At 43.1% G+C, this 22,095-nt stretch overlaps 1 protein-coding gene across 1 annotated transcript; it reads right to left on the reverse strand.

The window, feature by feature from the left end:
* Window positions 1-959: 959 nt before the first annotated feature.
* Window positions 960-21,796, reverse strand: LOC146990753 (DNA-binding protein SATB2-like). Its single transcript, XM_085798881.1, has 12 exons — window positions 21,602-21,796; window positions 15,673-15,918; window positions 14,049-14,234; window positions 10,896-11,022; window positions 10,201-10,324; window positions 9,335-9,437; window positions 7,892-7,942; window positions 7,269-7,804; window positions 6,614-6,829; window positions 6,202-6,354; window positions 4,541-4,732; window positions 960-1,797 (listed from the first exon to the last, which is right to left on the reverse strand). The coding sequence occupies exons 2-12, from the start codon at window positions 15,872-15,874 to the stop codon at window positions 1,105-1,107; spliced, it is 2,583 nt and encodes an 860-aa protein (XP_085655007.1). The 5' UTR covers window positions 15,875-15,918; window positions 21,602-21,796; the 3' UTR covers window positions 960-1,104.
* Window positions 21,797-22,095: the final 299 nt, after the last annotated feature.

Raw genomic sequence — 22,095 nt, forward strand, 5'->3', positions numbered from 1 at the left:
AATCCTTGTTTTCATACCCTGTTCCCTTTGTGGCACCAAATACACAAAACAGTGTCAAGTGACAGTGGGTTTTTTTTCTTTTTTTCCTCCCACGAACAGTATGATGACAGATTCACTTCTGCAGGTGGATTGTCAACATTTACATTATAACGAAGGTACATTTCCTCTAGAAAACAAATCTGTTGCTTTTAGAAACAGCAAATAGTGGTTAAAGCACGTCCCATGTTGGTGAAGCCCAATGCAGTGATAACTGTGCTGTCTCTCTCCACTATCCCATCAATTAAAGGCAAAAATGTCCCCAAAAAAACTGTAACACTGAGCTCAAAACCTCTCTGCTTTTTTGTCACATTCACAACGACATATTATCATATCAAAGAAAATCATATCAAAATTATAATTACAACAATAATACTTTGATTTTAGTAAATATAAACTTAATAAATATTAATGTGAGGGTGGGGTGGAACTCATTTGTTGTCAGAAAAGGCTTAACAGCCCAGTTGGCGTGGGGACACTGTTAAGTATTAAGTTGGACAATAAATTATACTGTATATTTAAAAACAAAACAAAAAAACAAGTAGAATAGAAAGTGGCTTCATTTTGAATGGATGTTCAACTTCCTCTCTGGTTGCAGCTGGTCAGTGTGTCTTCACTCTACATCCTGCACAACAAAAACGTGAAACAAATGAAGTGGACGGTGCTGCAGGAGTTTATTCATGAACTGCAGAGTGAGTGTGTTACATTTTAGGGGGGGTGGGGTCAAACAATGTGTTATTGTGTTGATCTGTGTGTCGATGCTTCTCCCACCCAAAACACAACAAGGTCGGACACTCGAGCAACTCAGGAGGAATTTTTTTTTTAAGTTGTATTGAAAAATCATCTAAAAATAGCATCAAAGCAGAAACACTGATTGTGTCTGAGGATTCGTACCTTCAGATCTGTTCAGTCAAACTTAAATCAATATTTTTCCACAGTTCTTCAGATATTAACGAGCTCTGATCGGCAGCTCTGGTTCGGGTGATCAATGTGTGTGTGTGTGTGTGTATTCACAGGTTGTCTGTGTGTGGTTTTCACAGTTTGTTGGTGCCGTCTGCCTCCTGTCTGTTATCTCTGCTGCTCTGCAGAGTGGGGGCTGTCCACGCTGCTGTAGGGGGACAGAGAGGACGTCGCCGGCCCTGAAGCTTTCCCATCATCCACTTCTTCCTTCTCCACCTCCATGTCCACATCTCTCTCCTCTCCTCCTTTGTCTCCTCCTCCCTCTGTTCTGAACGCCTCCACTGATCCTCTCCCGTCCTCGCTCGACTCCTCGGAGGCGCAGAACCTCCCCTCCTCCTCCTCCTCCTCCTCGCCATGCCTCCCCCCCGTGCCGACGCCTCCCTCGCTGGGACTCGGGCTCTCCCTGTCGTCCTCCTCGGGGATGGAGTCTCTGGTCTGGTTGTGGTGCTTGACGTTGTAGCGCTGGTTCTGGAAGAACTTGACGATGGTGTGTTTGGGCAGGTCCAGCTGAGCCGACAGGGTGTGGATGGCCTCCTGGTCCGGGTAGAGCCCCACGTCGCCGATGAAGCTCTGCAGGATCCCCAGGGCCTCCAGGGAGATCCGCGTCCGTGAACGGGCTTTCTTCGGTCCACCTCCTCCACCTCCTGCTCCTCCTCCTCCTCCTCCTGCACCGAGGCCGGGGCTGAGTCCACGCTGGGACCCGTCGTCTGAGCTGTGCAGCACCAGCAGAGGGACCGGCTGTGGGTCTTCATGTATCGGAGACGGGGACGTCAGGGGTGGGAGGGGCTGTCTGTGGAGCACCTGTTGCAAAACAAACATCAGGATGAGACCGTTTACAAAAAGGGTAAAAATATAATTCAGCAAAAAAGGACAACGTGCTACATTCTTCTGGAGCTTTTTCATCTGCATCTAATTATGAATTTGAATTTGAATTTGAATTTATTAAAGGATAGCCCCTTGAGATGTAGCATCTCATTTTCAAGGGGGTCTCTCCACCCTGTGATGCAGCAATTAAAGGGATACGTCACCCAAAATCAATAATTCACCAATCATCTACTCACCGTCATGCCAAGGAAGGGTTAGGAGAACTTTCAGAGTTATCAAAACGCTTTTGGAGTTCCAGGGGGGTCCGGCTGGCAACGGATTTACATACAATGGAGGCGGATAGAGTTCACTTTTGAATCGTCCAAAACACACACTACTGTATGAAAGAAACATCCAGATACGTCCATACTGCTCGTCCGTACTGACCCAAGTGTCCTGAAGCCGCATGAAACATTAATTTGATCTGTTTTTAGCCTTGTTGTAGCAGTAGCTCCCAGTGGCTCTGTTGATGTTTGTGCACATGCGGGAGATTTGCTGCGAGATGTTCATTCGTCATTGTAAACCATTGGATGTATGATGTAAACACGGAACTGGGAGCTACTACTACTACAACAAGGCTAAAAACAGAGATCAAATTAATTTTTTCCGAACAACTTTTTCATGCTGCGGCTTCAGGACACTTGGGTCAGTACAGACGAGCAGTATGGAGGTATCTGGATGTTTCATAGTGTTTGTTTTAGACGATTCAAAAGTGAGCTCTATCCGTCGCCATTATATGAAAATCCGTTGCCAGCCAGACCCCCCCTGGAACTCCTAAAGAGTTTTGATAACTCTGAAAGTTCTCCTAACCTTTTCTTGGCATGACGGTGAGTAGAAAATTGGTGAATTATCGATTTTGTGTGAAGTATCCCTTTAAGGTTACAGCTTTATGTAAGATGTTATTGGTCGACTATGTTGTTTCCTGTCCTGCTGCCTCAACTCACACCTTCCTCTTCAGTTTCCAAGAAAACTCTGGTGTTCATTGTTCATTTCACAATTCAATTGCAATTCGTCTAACCCTTACTTTCACATCTTACACAGCATCTAAATTGCTGTTCTGAACAAATGCCCAGAGCCAAGGTTGCAATGAAGGTAGCAACATGAGTTCACGGTGGTCAGATTATTGTAATTAACAGTCATTTACTGGTCCTTCACAGGCCTGTTTGTAAAGGTCACGACCTTCTGCAGCTTTATGAAATGCACAGATAATGACATAGAAAGAAATGTTGCAGATTTAGCTGTGCCTCGGCCTCGTGTTAGAAGCAGCACATCAAAGACTTCAAAACGTAACAAGTGGATGTAGAGAAACTATAATAACCATCACTCATGTGCGATAAAAACCACAAACGCTTTATCACCGCAGCAACAAGCGAATTGCTCGGCTCCTTCGCCACTGCCCCCCTCTCTGCACAGTCATTACAAGGAAATGTAGTACAAGCGGAAGTGTGAATGACCGGCTTCCATCAGCCGCCAACATGCAAAAACTCCCAAATTCATCACACAAACAGCCACACTACTAGAGCTTATTAACAGGGCGGGGTGGCCTGCACACCCAAACACAGGAATCCAACACCATAAATCTGTGGTCCATCAAAATGAAAGGACCTAAATAAAGATAATGGCAATTCCTTTTTCTCTGCGTCAATAATTACAGGCTATGTTCTGAATAATATTGAGGTTTAGGGCCAGACGGGAGAGCATTTTGGTTTTGGGGAGAGGGTGGGATGGAGGAGTGTTTAGCAGGAAATGTGTGGGCTGGTCATTTACCACTTCTATTTTCAATGACTTATGGGGCACAAACAAGACAAAGAAAAGGGCTGCAAAGAGGAGCAGGTGGTGGGATCACACACACACACACACACACACACACACAGGGAGATGGAGGAAACTTTTCTGAACACCACGCAGATCGCACGCTGGTTTCTCACTCATAAAAAACACTGATTTGTGTTCTTTTCTGTTTGTACATGGCAGCACTGTGACTGTGTATCTTTAAAAAATGGGTTTTCACACAGACTTTAGTTTTAATCTTCAAAATAAACACGGCTAAAAGTGAAACTAGATGATGATCCATGATTAAAAAAAAAACAATCTTTAGAGTATCCTCTATGCACAAGACCATCATGGTCTCTGGTGAGGAGTCCTCTGGTTCATCTTTATCTATTGTTGCATCGTTAGGACACAAAGTATTCAAAGTACTTGATAGAAGGTCAAAGGTTTAAAGGGTTAGTTCAACATTTTGGCAAATTGGCCCATTGCCATAATCCCTATAGTTTTAGCAGTAGGTTCATTACCTTTAATTGTCGGTGCAAGCTATTTTTAGAACGGCGGAGCAGAGCTGTGAGCTGCTCAGAGCTACGCTACGGATACGCTATGGAGGCTCATGGGATTTCTTGGTTTCCCTCATCAAACTCATCAAATACACAATCCAACAACTCCAAAACGCTGTGGTGGACAAGTTGTGACCTGCATATTCACCACGCTATGAGATAATAATGTAACGTTACAGAGTTGTTTTCGATGCAAATGCAGAGACTGCTTGCCGAAAAACTGCCCCTGACAGGAACGCGCATGAATTTACCTCGAAAACAACTCTGCTATGACTATAGGAGTTATGGCAATGGGCCAATTTGCCAAAATGTTTAACTATCCCTTTAAAGTGTACAGTGGTGGATGGTACCTGCTGGTCCGGGATGTGGAGGACGGTGTGGAGCCTCTCGCTGTGCTGCTGCCTGGACTCGTCCTCGTAGATCTGGTCTCGGTCGGCCTGCGGTAGCGCCAGGAACCTGCGGATGGTGCACAGGTTCTCCCACAGCGTGCGGTTGTCGGGGCTCGGACTCTCCTTCCACCTGAGCAGCTCACACAGCCAGCCCTGCAGCACAGCGGGACGGAGACGGGTTCAGCATGAGTGGCACCAAGAGAAATTGTCTCGTACAAAACGATGACAGAAGTAGAAAATTTGGTGGAGGGATCCATGTGTGTGTGTGTTCATGTACAGTTAGGAACTATAAAAACAGTATTTAATGATCTCCCTGAAGAGAGGAGGCTTTGATTGTTCTGTGATTTAGGAGAAACTGGGGACAAAGTCTATTTCATGATTGGCTACTCACTACATGATGATTAGTGGCTCCACTTTTTTATAGTAAAACACTCATTTCTTCTGAATGGATGATTATAACCTCAATTGTAAAGGGGATGTTTTTTGCAGCAGATTTTATGGGAAAGAAGACAAAGTTCTTTGTTTTGAAGATGTAATATTACATGGGTGAAGTTATAACCTGAATTATGGTCTTAAAAAAAGCTCCACCACCACCACAGCAGTAGTTTTTATGTCTCCAAAGACCATCTGGACTCTGTGAACGCCACAATAAAAATCACGAAACAAGACAAAAAAACCGAGCAGTTTGACAAACAGTCAGTCAAAAAAGGTTGTTATGTCTTTTATTTTGAAATACAATCTGCAAACTGCAGACTGTTGGAACCTCGGCCCTAAAAAAAAATGACTGTGTTTTCGGCCTTGTGGTAATTTTTTGATACATTATATGGCGACATGTTTGTTTTCAATTTGACTCCATGTTAACAACTGCAAGTGATTATTTATTTGTCCTGTGTATGTTTGGAGCAGAGTGTCACACATGAGCCCGACTGTTTCCATCACTGATGTCTGAGAGGAGCAGCGAGTGTCTGCAAGTGTGTGTGTATGTGTGTGTATGAAGATTGGATTATATCTGCTAGGCTGACCCAGGATCTGCCACCAGCTGTTGTTTATGCGCAGCCTTCAGCCTGGAAATTAATGGTAATAATGTGATCATCCCACCATCTTCTTGTCTGCCTCCTTCTTGCATCCTTCTGTTCCTCCCCTCGTCCCTCGCTCCATTTATGCTTTTATCATTTCATACGTCAATACACTCCTTCTCTCCATCTTTTGCGATTCTTTAGTTGTACTGTATTAAGTTTGTGGTATATGAACTTTTAAACTATCATCTTCCCCTTCCCCCTCTCTCCCTCTCCCTCCAGTGCAGACTGGGCTTTGATCTCGCCCTCGATCACCCGCATTGTTTACCCGAGGATGGAGACATGATGGTATGCCACAGCGGGTAATCAGATCCTCCACACGCCCACACACGCAGCCACACACCTCCCCGCTACACCCTCATCAGCGCTTTCAAACATCATGAACTCAGCGTGGACGAGGATGTATAACAGGATGTTTATGTATGTCAACTTAAAAAAAACCAAACACATGTCAACAAAGGTTTTTTTTTTTTTTTGCCTTATATTAAGTTGTTTTCCCGTCTCATCTCAACAAGTAGTGATGGAGCTTTAATACAAACAGCTGACCTGACTTTTATTAGCAGCCACCTTGGCGAACAGCGCCTGGGAGACCTTCGCTCTCTTCATCTCCTGCTGGATCTCCTCGTAGATCACCGACGTGATGTTGGCCAACGAGTTGAGCTTCAGCGGCGCCTCTGCCCCCGGCGTGCTGCACTTAATCTGAGAGTGAAATACTTGTTTTAAATATCTCAGTGAGGCTTTTTTTGGTTACATATAAAAATAAAATGTTGTATAAATCCACAGTTTATTCATTAAAATTCACTAATGTCCAATTTATATTTAAGAAATCTCTGCTATAATGTTTTATTTATAGACTTTGTGACAATACGTCTTTATTTATTCATGTCCACTGCAAAAACAAGATGCAACATTGATGCAAAAAGATGCAGAGTGTGATTTTAGGTGTGTGTGTGTTTACCTGTGTGTGTCTGTGTACGCTGGCGTTAGAGATGTGGTTGGTGGTGGGGTGGGTGTGGTTGGTGTTGGTGCTCCTCTCTCTCTCCTCCTGGTAGATGCGGTCTCGCTCGCCCTCGGGCAGGTTGAGGAAGTTCTGCATGGCCTTCAGGTTGACCAGCAGCGACTGGGAGGCTGAGCGGGGGTCCTCCTCCTTACGAAGGATCTCTGACAGCAAGCCCTGCACACACACACATACACATACACACACCTACACTTTAACCTTTGTCTTGTGTCAGCTTTCTGCTACCATCTCTTGTGTTAGGGTCGGTTTTGACCTGAGTCTTTAATCAGCTGTAAAACACATTAAAACAATTATTTATCATTGCATTTGTTTCTCATCTCTTGGTTACGTTGTTAGACTTCCTTATCCATGAAAAGGTTGGTTTTGCACTTATGATTTATTTCGGTTTTAACTCTTTTCTTATCGTTCTTATCGTTATAACCGGGTTAAAATCGACCCTAACACCAGAAATGTCATAATTTTAACCAGAGCATTTTATTTTATGTGAAAAAAAATAGAGGTTCCTGACAAAGTCAAAAAGCCTTGACGCAATAAACAAATTGATGTGGTACTTTTATGCATTAAAAACCTAAAAACGGGTCACTGGCCAGTTTACCTGTGTGCGGTTAAAAGCCACGCGGGCAAACACGGCCTGGGACACGCTGGCCCTCTTCAGCTCGTTCCTGACCTGCTGGTAGATATCAGAGGACACTTCGGCCCCCGAGCAGTTGAGGCCGGACTCCATGGCGGCGCCGGGGCCCTTGCAGGTCCTGGCGATGGGCGGGTGGTTGAGGAACTGCTGGTTGACTCCCTGCGGGTGCTGGTGGGCGAACAGGCGGCTGACGGCCAGCTGCTGGTTGATGAGGTGGGCCATGGCGAGCTGCTGGCGGACCAGCTGAGGGGAGAGCTGAGGGGGCAGGAGGCCGCCGTGGCCCAGCAGAGGTGGGGCCTGGGGGCGCAGGGGGGGGCTGGGGTGGTGCTGCTGGCTGCTGGGGTGGGACAGGCAGTGAGGCTGGGCGGGGGGCTGGCCGTCCCCCAGGCCGCTCTTGATGGGAAGAGCTCCAGAGCCACCAATGGCGCCCAAATGCGTGGGGGAAGGTAAGAGAGAGGGAGGACGTTGGCTGATGACGCTCAGGTCCAGATCTCTCTCCACTGCATCAACACACAAACACACATTTATGTTGCTAAAAATGTCCCTTCCAACCCACAACATGGCCACACAAAAAGAGACAAATCTACCTTTTATATCTGATTTCTCCTGCGCCGACCACATCTTGTCCATGTATTCACCTGATGGGGAAATATCACAATATCAGTTCCACAAACCACACATTTTCATTATGTCTGACACATCCAGGTGATATGTAGATGCTTTTTCACATCATACAGCATCTGAAAAACCTTTAAAAAAATATTTTCTGTTCAGAGAGTGACAGGTCGGTGCAGCGGCGTATCGTAGGATGATCTCATCATCACCACAAACGTCTGTATCACTCACTGGCTCCAGGTTCTCGAGACACAAGATTATCAAATAAGTGAAGAATGTTTCCTCTTTATCTCTGCGTTCGGGGCTCGGCCTTCTCTCCTGGATCTGAACGGCCTCTCTGCTCCTCTCCACATAAATCTGCTTCTCATTACGCTTCTACTGGGTTTGGTTGAGAGTCACATTTTCGTTTATTAAGGGAATAAAAGCTGGAGTGAGGCTTGGCAGGGCTTCAGGTTTTTACCTTCTCTGTGTGTGTGTGTGTGGAGTAAGTGAAAGAGGAGCTCTTATTCCTGGTTTTGGTGCAATGTGTGTGTGTGTGTGTGTGTGTGTGTGTGTGTGTGTGTGTGTTGGGGGTGGCTGCTGCTGTTTTCCATTAGGAGTTAAGAGCCTTTAGTTTTGTCATGTGTATTAAGGGTGACATTAATGTGAACCATGTGTGACAGTTCCTTCCTACTGAGAGCTGTCACTGACAGACGTCTCATGCTGCAGATTAGACACATGCAGGCTGACACATGCTCGTACACGTACAGGGGGGTGGACAGAAGAATGGAAAGACTTCATTAGGAAGGATCACGATCGGAGCGGCCGCATCAGGTAAAACAAAAGACAGCCAGGCAGGTGAGCTGCATTAAGCGTTGCTTTTGAAAAAGGAGCGGTGACAGTCTCCGCCTTCATGAGCTCTCGACGCGACGGGAGGCGAATAAAGAGTAAACAGCAGAACGGTTGATGGGTCGAGAGCAGGAGGAGGGTTCGGTCACAGAGGCCGTAAACTTTTTAACAAGGCAGAGTGAGGTGCGTTCACAAGCGCACACACACATGGAGTCAGATTATTGTGGATATTGTGTTTGTTTGCGTGTGCTGTAAAAATCATCCCTGATTTGTCCTCTCACTTGGTCACTCGTCTTGGAGTTCGGTACGTCGGCCATGTTTGTTTCCGATTGATGACTATAATAAGAGGTAAATATTAGGAGCAGCTAATGCGCTACAGTTCGGTCTGATTAGTCGCTACATGCTGGTTTCCTGGATGGATCTGTGTAGGCAGAGAGCGACCGACCTGTGTGTCTGTTACACAACCATCCAGACAAACACGGCTCCGTCATCACAACACATAAATTAATGGATGGATGGATAGATGGATGGATGGATGGATGGATGGATGGATGGATGGATGGGAGAGAGGGAGACATGTGAGTTACCTTTGATACGTTTGTATCTCTTGAACCAGCGTCCAAACTCTTGGCATTTCGATGTGGAGACGTTGGCGTAGTAGGAGCCGTTGACTATTGCCGAGATCATACTCTGAAACATGGAGAGAGAGAGAGAGAGAGAAAAACATCTGAATTACCAATTTAAAAAGTTTATTCTCAAAAGCAATCTTTCAAACAAACTCTCTGAACGTGGGGAGTGGCTGGTGAGTGGTCAGCTCCACAGAGCAGCAGATCCACAGCGAGGAGTCAAAGCTCCACATGGGAAACGCTGAGGACTTAGACTCACATGAGTCAGACTGAAAACACACACACATATACACACACACACACACACACACACACACCACCCACACGCTTCCCCTAATCACTAATTACATCATGACTAAGTCCTGTGTATAAATCACAAGTTGAAATGACACACTCTGGGCTCTAATGACTGCAGGGTGTGTGTGAGCAGGATAATTGAGGTGTGCGTATTTGCATCCTTTCCCATGGGATGGTATCAATATTTGTGTGTGTGTGTGTGTGTGTGTGTGTGTGTGTGTGAGCGAGGTGTGGTGAAGTGATCATCAGACCACATGTGTTTATAGAAATTTTGTAGCAGCGTTTCAGCTATCTGTGTGTGTGAGGCAGAATCCAACCCTGCTAACAACTTAGAGCCAGAACTCAAAACAATCACACGTTATTTGAATTAGGCGATTTTTGGCCATTTTTGGAGTCAAATATGTTGTAAAATGTTGAATTAAAAATCAAACTCATTTAAATTTAGCTGATATCTGCATCTGTAGCTCTGATGTCATAAAGAAATCAGCAGATTATTTAGATTAAGAGTGAAAAGTGTGTTGAGCAGGTACCTGGGACAGAGGACACTCCTTGGCCAGGGCGCTCTGGTTGGTCTCTCTGAGCAGCTCTTTGAGGGCGTTCCTCACCGTGGCGTGGGTCCACTGGTCTGATGGCAGCTCCTCCAGCCGGGCAAAGCTGCATTTTATCACACACACACACACACACACAAAAAAATCATTATAATGCATTGAAGCAAACATATAATGCATGAATTGAGTTCTTTTTTATATAAATATATATATACACAATGGCATGCAAAAGCTTGGGCACCCCTGGTCAAAATGTCTGTTAATGTGAACAGTTAAACAAGTGGAAGATGAAATGATCTCCAAAAGGCATAAAGTTAAACATGAAACACTCTTTTGCAATATTTTAAGCAGGATCAGTACAGTGTATTATTTTTGTTATACAATTGAAAAAAAGTGAAAAAGGGGAAACAAAGTAGCAGGACCCAGGAGACTTGAGCTCTCAGATAACTTTGACCAAGGTATCAGACAAGATATTTACTATTTACATGTTGTACTAACTTCCTTTTCTTTCATTTTGAAAATGTAAAAGATGAAAATAAAAATTGTAAAGTTTAAAATGTAAAGGTGATGTATCATCTGTCACTTTCTGCCTTTTGGCGATTATTTAACCAACCACATTAACGGAAATTTTGAACCTTTGCATGCCACTGTATATATATTATATTATAGACACTGACCTGTGCAGCAGGATGCGCAGTGTGACCATGTGGTAAACGTCCAGCAGCATGTCGGCCACTGTTGCCTCCGGTGCGTCTGTCAGGTAGTGGATGGGCATTGGCTTCCACCGACCCACTTTGATGATGCCTGGAGAACACACACACACAACAAAACACACACTGATTTCACATATTCTCACCCTACAGACACTTTCAGAGTCGTTTTCCACCATGCAGGGTCAGAGTGAGTGGTTGTGTGTTTAAGTGTTACCCTGTCTGAGCATCTGTGTGTGTTGGCCGAGGGTGTGTTAGTCTGATTTATACTGGCTGCTACACTCTAAGTCTCCATCTCTTATCGATGTAAATCCAACCTGCTCGTGCTGCTCGACGCGTCTGTTCAACCTCCCTCCTCTCGGAGCGTGGATCCTGGGGTGAACATTCCCCTGGCCTCGCTGCATCCATGACTGGAAGTGCAAATCTAAACAGGCCTAATCGCGTTAGGACCTGCTAAATCAAACACAGACCCGGCCCGGCCTTGGCCCGCCAGTCTCAATCATGTGTGTGTGTGTGTGTGTGTGTGTCTTCATCGCACGAGGATGGTGGTGATAGGGGCAAAAGAACAAAGGCCGTTCTCTTTGGACTTTACAGCTGATTAATCAGAGGAGAAATGTAAAATCAGCTCAACATTAAAGAGCAGAGCAGCCTGTGAACGAGAGCGGCGTCTTGATGTTGATGCGCCAAATAAACACTGAGGTCATTATTCTCCTGTCCGACAGCAGGAGATTCTCCCCGTAACTGCCAATTACTGTGTGTCCTACAGCTGCCTTCGCTTTACAGATGATTGTTCACATTTTGACATTTCATGAGCTGGTAACTGATATGATTTTTTTTTAGAAACAAACATTTGAAACTTCCCGAAATAAAATAAATAGAGTAAACAGAAACAAGCAGTTTTGACGACGGTGGAAGTTGATATTTTTTGATTTAATAAAGCTCAGCACAGGGTCACACAGTGCCGACGGACAAATATTGACAGTCAATATTAAATCTGGCTTCAGATCTTTTAAATCTGTGCCCACACTTTTCATTTTTCACTGAATAATACACAGATACACGAGCGCCAGAGAAACTGTATTAGAAGAAGTGCTATGAAAACACTACAGGTTGTTGTGAAAACTCTGTCATTACTGAATAATGAGGTGAAATGAAATAAAAACGCAGCCTGATTATCAGGCTGCTCAAATATATATTATATAGATATTTTTAAATTCACAATCTGTAAGAGACTTCGCCCAGAGCATGAATAAAACAGCTTACAAATGTTTCAAAATCACAGACATGAGCACTGAGTGAAATTATTAATGAACCTTTGTTGGGAACTGTGTCGAGAACTTTTTTTTTTTCCAGCAACTGTCCGGAGACATTTGGGGGTTTAAATGTGGCATAGGCTGCTGTAAAACAGGGGGAGTGTAGTTGAAAATGTTTATAATTATTTGGTTAAAGGGTAAATTCTCTGAAATGCAGAACGTTTCTTTAAATAAGACCTGGTTTGTTTCCACTGGTGGTTTTCAGGGTCTTCAATTACATTTTGTTATATTTTTTCTGCTCTGCAATTCACCTAAGCCCACGTTTAACCCAGGACATAAACCATATACTGCAAATAAGAAATAGCCTCTTTTTAATTAACCATAATGTGCCAGTTAATTAAAAAAAGAAGAAGAAGAAGAAGAAGAAGAAGAAGAAGAAGACGAAAACCTTGTGCCAGTTAAGAGCTTAAAAATACTCGTCCAACCAAAGTTATGCAAGACGCAATTGAATTGCAGAAGAAAATAGCAGAGACTCTGTATAATTTTGGTCGTGACCACACGGGGGGAAAAAATGCACGACTCCATTTATTTGAAAAGAAAAGGCTTATTCCTCCGAACAAAACCTAGCTATTTGGGAGAGGCGAGGGGGGTCGCAGGGCGTCGGCCACTTGGTTACAGTGCCCTGTGTTTATAGGGACTCACCAGGAATGTCAAACTGCCCTACTTTCTCTATGTGTGTGTGTGTGTGTGTGTAGGCTGCTGTTTCACGGCTGGCTGATGTCGTCTGCCCTCTTGTTTTGATCTCTAAATGATGAGAAAAGAAGTTTGCGATGCTGGTCTAAGATGCACTGATACACACTTTTATTTTATTTTTTATTTTTTACCTTGATACTGTCAGGTGGGCGGAGTCAATCAGGAGATAAACCAGGAAGCAGACAGATTTATCTTTAAAATACCGTCTCGGTAAATAGCTTCCCCGTGATCGCCCAAACATTTCAGCGCTCATTTTTTACCCATGTGGAAACCCCACCCATCTGGAAACCAGTTATGCTCTATTCAGCTGCTGGAAATAATTAATTACTCATGAATTACCAAACAACTGGGTACAAAAGACTGAAACATGACATGTTTCCCATTATCGTGTAATAATGGAAAAGTTAGGAAACCGCGTTTCCCAGATATGATGTAAAAGACACAGAGCGGCTGATGATGAATTTTTAGTCAACAAACTCTCTCATGAGACTATGACCATGAAAACATGGACGTGATGATAGTGAAACTCAGATTTACATTTACTGCTTCATCTTTGTGCCAGAAAATACAAATTATACAAATCTAAGAAGGAGGAGGGAGGAGCTGAGGAGGAAGATGAAAGTGAGTGTCAATCAAGAAAACATGGCTCTCTCTAAATTACAGAGACCCATTAAAACTTGTATATTCTGAATTTATCAGACCTCCATTTAATCTGCATTCATGTTATTGATTTCTGATCAGAGCTTCTTCAGATTCAGCTTTTTAAATTTATTTTGAAAAGATTTAATTATCATATTTGTCAGAATCAGGTATCTTCTTAAAACATTTATTTGTTTTATTTATTTAAAAATGTCAGATTTTTTTTTGGGGGTGCTCCTTTTTGCATTAACTGTCCTATCTGTCTGATTTTATTAATTTATCTATACATTATTGTCGTTACTATTATAATAAACATCTTATTAACATCATATTTGGATTTTCAGGCATGTACTTCAATATGATGCTGTATTTATATGATATATTTAAGATTAAGTGTATGTAATATCTTCATATCTGCCACCCACCAACACACACACACACACACACACACACACACACGCACACAACTACTTACCACGTGCCTGTGCAGCAGAGGTGTGTGAGTACCCGAGAGCGACCAGTGCCGTCTCCACCAGCTGTGTGAAGAGGACGTCCTTACGCACCAACACAAACTCGGCGTGACGGTCGCTGCGCCCCTCGCAGTCCCCGGCCACGCCCCCGTCCACATGCTCCACCACGCAGTAAACCGGGATCATCAGACCTGGCAGAGAGAAGACAGAGGAGGAGATCCAGATCCAGGGTTTGATGGGTGGGAACAATAAAAACTCAAAATTCAAAAACATCTTTTTCAGATTTACCGAATGGACACAGATCTGGCGGAGCAGAATTTATAACCTCTACTACGTCAGAGGGATTCCTACAGAAACTGTGGCCGGACACCAACACCAACATTCCCAGCGCTGCAGTGTGTTGGTGTCGCTCCTCGGTGGTCTCAGTGGAAGACTGGTTAAACTGGGCAGCTGCCAGTGTGAATACAAGTCAGTGTGAGATTTGTTCAAGTGTGTTTGTGTTTGCACCACATATTAAAACCCACAACCCGCTCTGGGTATAATATCTATATCATGGAGCGCGCACTCGGTGGCGGCGGCGCTGCCAGAACTCCAGCGGTGGAGCTGGTTCCGAAACAAGACGTTGGTCTAGACTTGTTACTGGGCCAGTGCAGAGAGCTCCTCCAAACCTGGAACCGTTCACCCCCCTCCCCCGGCCCGCCCAGTCCACTGCTGCGTCCCACAGGAACAGATAATTAACAAGTTATCAATCCTCCTCCTGACAGGGCAGTGACAGATCAGCCGGAGCCAAACCACAGCAGCATCAGGCCCCAGATCAGCCAATAAGCCAGCCACTCAGTGGAAGGGTGGAGGGAGCGTGTGTGTGTGTATGTATGTGTGTGTGTGTTCCAATGTTTGTGTGATGATGCATGATGATGTTTTCAAATGCATGAAAGAATAATGAGCATCTGTGCATGATTGTTGCCTATGTTAGGTATGTTAGAGTGTGCATGAAAATAGCCATGCAGAATGTGTGTTAGACTGTGATGCAGTGCTAGGACTGTACTGTAGCATCCATAGACATGAGTGACATGGGTCTTTACACTAACATGACGTGACATGACAGGACAACGTGAAGCTTATCCGTCCCAACACATACAGTAATAAAGGTCATATGAGAAAATACAATGACACAGTTGTCAGTCACACTGTGTTCAATACAGTCAATTCTTGTTGGTTAGTGGGAGTTTTATTTTGAAAGGCAAAGGTTAACACCCCAACTCTTTCGACAACTCTTTAAATATTAATAAGCAAATATATTTTCATGTGGAATCTGTTCATTTTACGATGTGAGGTAATGTTTGTTTTAGTCACCTGTTCTCTCTCAGACACTGTATGTGCATTTTTGTGAGCTTAAGCATTTTTTTTTTTCATGATGCCAAATAACTTTAAGCGGGTATGCTGTATTGTTTTTTATGTGTTTTTCATGCATTAATCAGATAATTTGTGTGTTTATGTCTCTGAAACTGCATGGAAATTACGTGGGTGCAATAAAGCGCTGTCTGCGTCCAACAAATTACAACTGCATGTCTAAGGTCGGACGAATTCTGGGATTCAGCGGCTTCACTTTAATTGTTTTTAATGTCTCACCCCCCAGAGGTCTCAGCTGTGTGCCGTTCTGCCGGGTTTGTGGGTTCGCCGGGCTGCCGTTGACATCCAGACGGCTCAGCTTGCACGGCGGGGGGCAGCTGGAGGTCGGGCTCTCCCCTCTCTCCTCTGGACTGGCCCTGTCCTGAGGGCCGGGGTTCTCGGCCCCCCCACCTCCTCCTCCTGCGCCTCCACGCTGCTCCATCCCACCGAGCGCTGCAGGAAGAGCACCCAGCACGGTGTGAGAAGCTGGGAGGAGACAGAAGAGGATGCTTTAGTGCAGTAAAACCATCTTCATCTAGTTTCTCTACACTTTATAGACGGTTGTTGTTGCTGCAGATTGTTCCATCAACAACTGATGCTTTGCCCCCCCCACCCCCGACCAACACAACGAACATATTTCTCTGTTATGTACATACAAGAGAGGCCGGGACGACCACAACAGACAGACAATCAGAGCCATCTGGGACCAATCACAGGTCGACAAGTGGCGTTCAGTCACAGACTAAATACAGACAAGTTCATTATGCTTTGTTTAGACACAGAAGTGCACAACACTTCTAATGACAGACGTGAAGGTGAATAAAGAGTGAAGCTTTCAATGACTGTTATTATACTGTATATATTATCCAGTATATATATTTATATACAGTCACATGACAGGAAATGAAGGACAGTGTTACACTTTGCAAGAGGATCCTGAACTGATGGTGAATTTGCAGCACTTCTGTATGAATTTACATGTGTTTCCCTAAGTTGCATTGCACTGAGCTCTCCGGGCCACCGTACTTATCTCCTAAAATGTCACACGGCTCTTTTATCAAGGTGTTTTTCATCTCAGCAAACCTTTGAGTTTTCTTATCTTCATACACACGAGCATATGAATCATCACGTTTTCAACTATTTAAAAGCATTTAAAGGCTTATGTGCATTGCTGCACTGTTGTGTCCTTTACATTCAACAGTCTGCAAAGCTTTAAAAAAATGTATATATAGGCCTACATTCAGATTATGCCCCAAATCCTCAGCGTTGTGTATGTATCCACTGTCTGCTCCCTTGGCTTTGTGTTTTTTCCCCTGTGTTCCTCTGTGTGGTTTCCAGTGGTATGACTGTAAATCCGGCAGCAACACACGAGTCTGAGCCCAAAAGCGACACATGATTACAATAAAACACACATGCAAAATTAATTACTGATGATAAAAAAGCCCGTCCAACACAAACAAGAAAAAAAAATAAAAAAATGACGCAGTAAGAGGTGCAGCGAGGCCTTGTACCCCGCTTCACTGCAGAAGCCTGGCTTTACACAAGGGAAGCTGAATGTTGAAGTTGCTCTCCATGCTCGATTGACACAGAGGAGTGATCTACCACAGGGTTAAAGCAGCGAGCAGCAGAAACAACTTTGCAAACTGTTCCTTAAACTCAGATTTAAAACTGGTTCCATGTAAAAACTGTCATTTAATAAACATGAGGTCCTTCTTAGTCTCCACCATTCATCCCACATGACTCTAACGGATCGCTGCAATCCTCCCTCATCTCCAGCACTAAGGTCCACAGCTCATCAGGAGCCACTTCTTCTTCATCATCTTCTTCATCTTCTTGCACCTCTCACTGTTTGCACACAGCTGTAGTAGAAGTTTTCTTTTCTCCTCTATTATCCCAAGTCTCATCATTTTTCTGATGCCACATCATCCTCTTATTGTCCCACCAAGGCCTCTTCACCCCCCCTCCCCCGTGTCCAAATTAGGATTTCCTGGTTCCTGTAACTAACAAAGATGGTGGAAATCAGCGACTGTGAACTCTCAGACTCCCCTGCTATGACGTCCTATAGCACAGATTAAAAGGCAGTTTTATTTCTCAATGACCACCGTGGGGATGCTGCTGCTGCTGTTGATTGCCCCCCCCCCCACACCCCCCATGGGTGCAGCTGTCCATCCCACACTGTCTTTGCTAATTTACCCATCAATCTATTATCATAAAAGAGATTTAATCATCGCTGTGCGTTCTCCAGTCCGGCCGAAACCGCAAAAGCTCTGAAGCGTTTCCCTCTTCCCTGAGAGACCCGTCTCCCCCGCTGGGGCTTAATTTCACTCCGGGGAGGAAAACAACTAAGTGCTTTATTTCCCTCGGTCGTTTACTCAAGTCAACACACACCAAACAAGAACACAACAACATTGTTTTCAAATCCTGACATACTGTACCAAATCATAAACAGCTGATCAACAGGAATGTAATGATGAGATTGCATGTCAGCTCTCTAAACATACACACTGCTCTCTCGCTTTCCTTCAATATGACTTCAGTCTGCTTTTAATAAACACATTTTTGGAATATTTGGGGTGATGGATAATAATCAGCCCTCTTCCCTACTTCATATTTTCTCCTCTAACCAGACCATTATTTAAGTCATTAATGAGGAGGCATAAAAAATAAATAAATGGTTGTGGTGTTTGAAAGAAATATTAAATTAACTGTCCAGAACATGGCCTGAGAAGAAGTTCATGAGAAGCGTCTGATGGGTCACGGAGCAGCGAGCCTCCTGTGTGCGTGTCTACAGCACATGCATCAGGTTTTAAATTGCTTTAGGTTCAGCAGTGTCAACTCTTTCTAGCGTTTAACACCTTAAACCAACGTCTACTAGACACTCAATCTTCGGTAATGTTGAAAAAAATGAGTCAGAACGTCTGCTGGTTAATTTTCTGTTGAACGTAATGTGTGATATTTACTGTACAGTATGTATTCCATCTTAGTCTAAAAATGAAAAATTAATGAGCAAAAGCATCTTTTCAGAAAGAAATATAGTTGCATGTTTTTTTCTCTTTTTCTATCCCCTCAGGAACCTTCTCCACCTCCGAGGTTTATCTCTCGACCAGCTCACCACTGACTGGAAGGAAAATGACGTGCAACGCTGCAAAGGTTTTGTGGCCACTTATTAAACATAATAAGTCCTAAAAAGTTTTAGGTGGAGTCCAGGGGGCTATTACAATATATCACTGGTGGTAACTCCAACTTAGATCATCTTTGGAAATAGAAAATCACTCAAATTTAAGCTGAAATTCGACATTTCAAAGTTTCCTATCAGCTCAAAAGTCCACTACTTCACAATAAAAGCCACGTCCTGCATTGCTTGGATGTTGTTGTGATGAGATATTGGTCATTTCACTAGAACTTTTTTTTTTAAATGTTACTTTTAGTTTGAGTAATATGTGTTTAACTGAGTAAAGTGATTCACTATGTTTCAGTTTATTGTCATTCTGCTTCATTGACCAACAAGCTCAGGAATCCAAATAAAAAAAAGGGAATGTATTATCTCTATGTTTTACACTATCATAAGTACTTTCATATCGATTAAAAAAGGTGAGGACGAGGTGAAAAAGGAGGAATGAGATACTGCCACACTTGAGTCTGTCATATTCTCTCTCTCTCACAGACACACACACACACACACACACACACACCACTTCAATCAACACATTCAGGGGCTGCACAGCCGAGACCACACACTCCCAGCACAGACTCCTGTTCACTTCACCAGCACACATGGAGGCCAAATGTACGGTCACAGTCAGTAGCCCTCCCACTGACAAATCACATAGAAACACACAGAGAGCTTCAGCGGGCTGCACAACAGCAGATTAACGTAGGCAGGGTCTGATTTAGGGCGTCTCTTGAGGTGTTTAAGAGTGCTTTAATGGCCTTTAACTGCATTTTAGTGGCTAACTGTAATTAAGTTAACTGGGATACTAAAGTAGAGCTCCATGACACACTCAAGTGCCCTTGAGAAAGGTCCTTGAGAAGCTTCCAGGGCAGCCCAGAAGTACAGGAGAAACTCAAAGACGATCCACAAGTATGCAATCAGACAAGAGAAGGTACAGCCTCTACTCTCTTCTCTCAGACAACTGGTGTCTGCTTCGTTCAGATTAGATCGATTCTGTGACTATCGGTTCATGCAGGTACAGTAAATACACGGTATATTATACATTACAAACCTGGGTAAGTAAACAAATCACCGCAAAAACCCAAAAATGCTCCTATCATTCCCAAAATGTGACAGCTCTGTTTTCACCATGATAATATTTTCAGTTAAATTTAGTTTTGTTCAGGCTTTCAGGTACAGAGATGTGACTGTAAAGCACAGTAGTCTCCAAATATAAATCTTAAATTTGTACAGTACTTGCTCTAAAACATAAAAAAAAATGGGGAAAAGCAGAAAACTTTTTTGAAATGTCCAAACTCTCTTATCCACGAGGAGTGAAGTGAAAACACCTGTGGATAATGTACATTTCATTTATTTCCTTCATAATAATATAATAATATTTTCTTTGTCTTTGTTCCTGAAGTGCCTATAATATTATATCCCATAATCTTCATTGAGACTCATACAGTAGTTTCCAACTTGCTTCAACAGAGATGCATCTTACTGACGACGATTTTCATTTAAATAAATCCAAACTCTTCATTTCTCATTAATTATTACTCATTATGCACATGCACATCATCGACTACATTTTTCAGGATGTTGTTGTAAATTTGTCTCACTTACTTTGTTTTTGTGCAGTGTCAACAGGACTCCCTGTGTAGTGTTGCCTCAGTGACATTAGCCCCTCTACCAGCAGAGTGTCTGCTCTGACTTGTGACAGCAGGACAAACACAGGTGCAGCTAATAAAATTAGTCTAATAATAGCCCTGTTTGATTCAGGTGCACGAGCCACCATTGATAAAATAAGCCAATTGAGTAACAAAACAGTCTCCTATTGTTAATAGTCAACGGCTCAGTAAATCAAACGCACCTCTGTTCATTATTAATGATATTAGCTGCAGCTGTGTTTGACCAATGACACGTCTGTGAAGAGGGTCAACTTCAACTGAGGGCCATTAAAATGAGTAATGCTCCAACAGTGAAGTGTGCTGCTCTAAAGGAGTCTCTCCATGTGCAGGTATATGATGTAGGTTATTGGAGCAACGTGGGAAAAGTGCAATAAAAGAAGTTTCAGTAGGTTTGGTTTCCTATAATTAATCACAAATGTGCTGCGTTGCTTTTTATTTTAAAGACGTGATACGGCAGGAACGTTGAAAGTCCCAGAAACATTGAACGCATCGGACAAGTTACTCAAAAACACTAATTTTTACTTGAAGCCAATTGAACGCTAAATCATCTCCAAACAGAAATATCCTCACTTATATGATTTTCAACATTATATGAAAGTTATGTAACATTTTCTATTTTCTTAAGTGTAGCAAACCTGAATTATCGTACAGTCTTTGAAGTAAATTGCCACCACAAAATCTTAAAGCTAATTAGAAAATTAGATTTTTTCTCACCGCTCGAGCCAACACATGAAGAAGACAGGATGTGACAGATTGTTTGTGAGTTAAAAGTATTTTTATGGGGGCAAAACCAAACATGCAAACACATTTTGTTTGCATTCTTTAAAGTAGAAGAAAGAGAGAGTGCTACTTTATGAGGATTAATTCCTAATATGGATCCTAAGGAAGAATTTAAAATGAAAACAGAATGAAAACCTAATTAAAATCTTACATAAATTAATATATTTGACTCAACTTAAATACTCTACACATGTAGTAAAGCTTAAATGATGCAAGTCTCACTTGTTATGTATTCTCACAATTATTAAGTGTATTTTCTTTATTTCATGTGTGTGTAAATGATTGTTGTTATCACATGATAAACAAGTCCAGAGGAGCATTTCCCTCTGAAATTAGTTGTATATTGCTCTAAACTGGACATAATATACCGGTAAGTAAAAAAATAAATAAAAAAGTCTCGTTAAACTTGATAATCTAATCTCATCAACATATTTGCATCGTAATCTGTCGGATTTTAACTCGTCTATTTCAACATTTCACCACAGTTTGCCATGTTTAAACGCCACGAACCTGGAGGAGGAGAACTTTTCAATAAACGCTCACTCACTTTTTAAGAAGTCACTGTACTTGCTGGGGAGTAAACTCCATCCATTGGTGAAGAGCAGAGAATCCAGCCTGAGAGAATATGATAATTTTTTTTCCCCCAAAATGTTTCCTTTCCCGTAGTAAGACCGCGCCAGATGAGGAGAGACCGGGGCGAGGAGGTACAAAGACGAGGAGCGCTGAGGACAGACTGCTGCTGGCGGCTGAGTAAAGAGCAGTAAAATGACACATGTAGAGAGAAAGAGAGGGAGGAGGAGGAGGAGGAGGAGGAGGAGGGAGGGAGGGATGGAGGGAGGGAGGATGGGGTTTGGGAGGGAAACCTAGAGACAGATGACAGACATAAAAATAAAAAAATAGTGTCATTTACTCAAACAATAACCCTTAATATTAACCTTCAGTTAGAATAAAATGTTTTAAATAAAAGCTAAGAAGAAGCTGTGGTTAAAAAGAAGGGAACTATTTTTTTTTCTCCCAAGAAAGCTAAATGAATAATGTGAT

The sequence above is a fragment of the Trachurus japonicus genome, chromosome 2, assembly GCF_045865225.1.
Source record: "Trachurus japonicus isolate A0001 chromosome 2, Traja_1.0".
Taxonomy (NCBI): Eukaryota; Metazoa; Chordata; class Actinopteri; order Carangiformes; family Carangidae; genus Trachurus; species Trachurus japonicus.

What these genes read in the sequence shown, in the direction of transcription:
- LOC146990753 (XM_085798881.1), bottom strand. Translation starts at nt 15,874, where the DNA reads ATGGAGCAGCGTGGAGGCGCAGGAGGAGGAGGTGGGGGGGCCGAGAAC. An exon ending in GAGATACAAACGTATCAAAG is followed by an intron (nt 7,943 to 9,334) that starts GTAACTCACATG and finishes TTTCCCCATCAG; the next exon opens with GTGAATACATGGACAAGATG. An exon ending in GCGTACACAGACACACACAG is followed by an intron (nt 6,355 to 6,613) that starts GTAAACACACAC and finishes TTTCACTCTCAG; the next exon opens with ATTAAGTGCAGCACGCCGGG.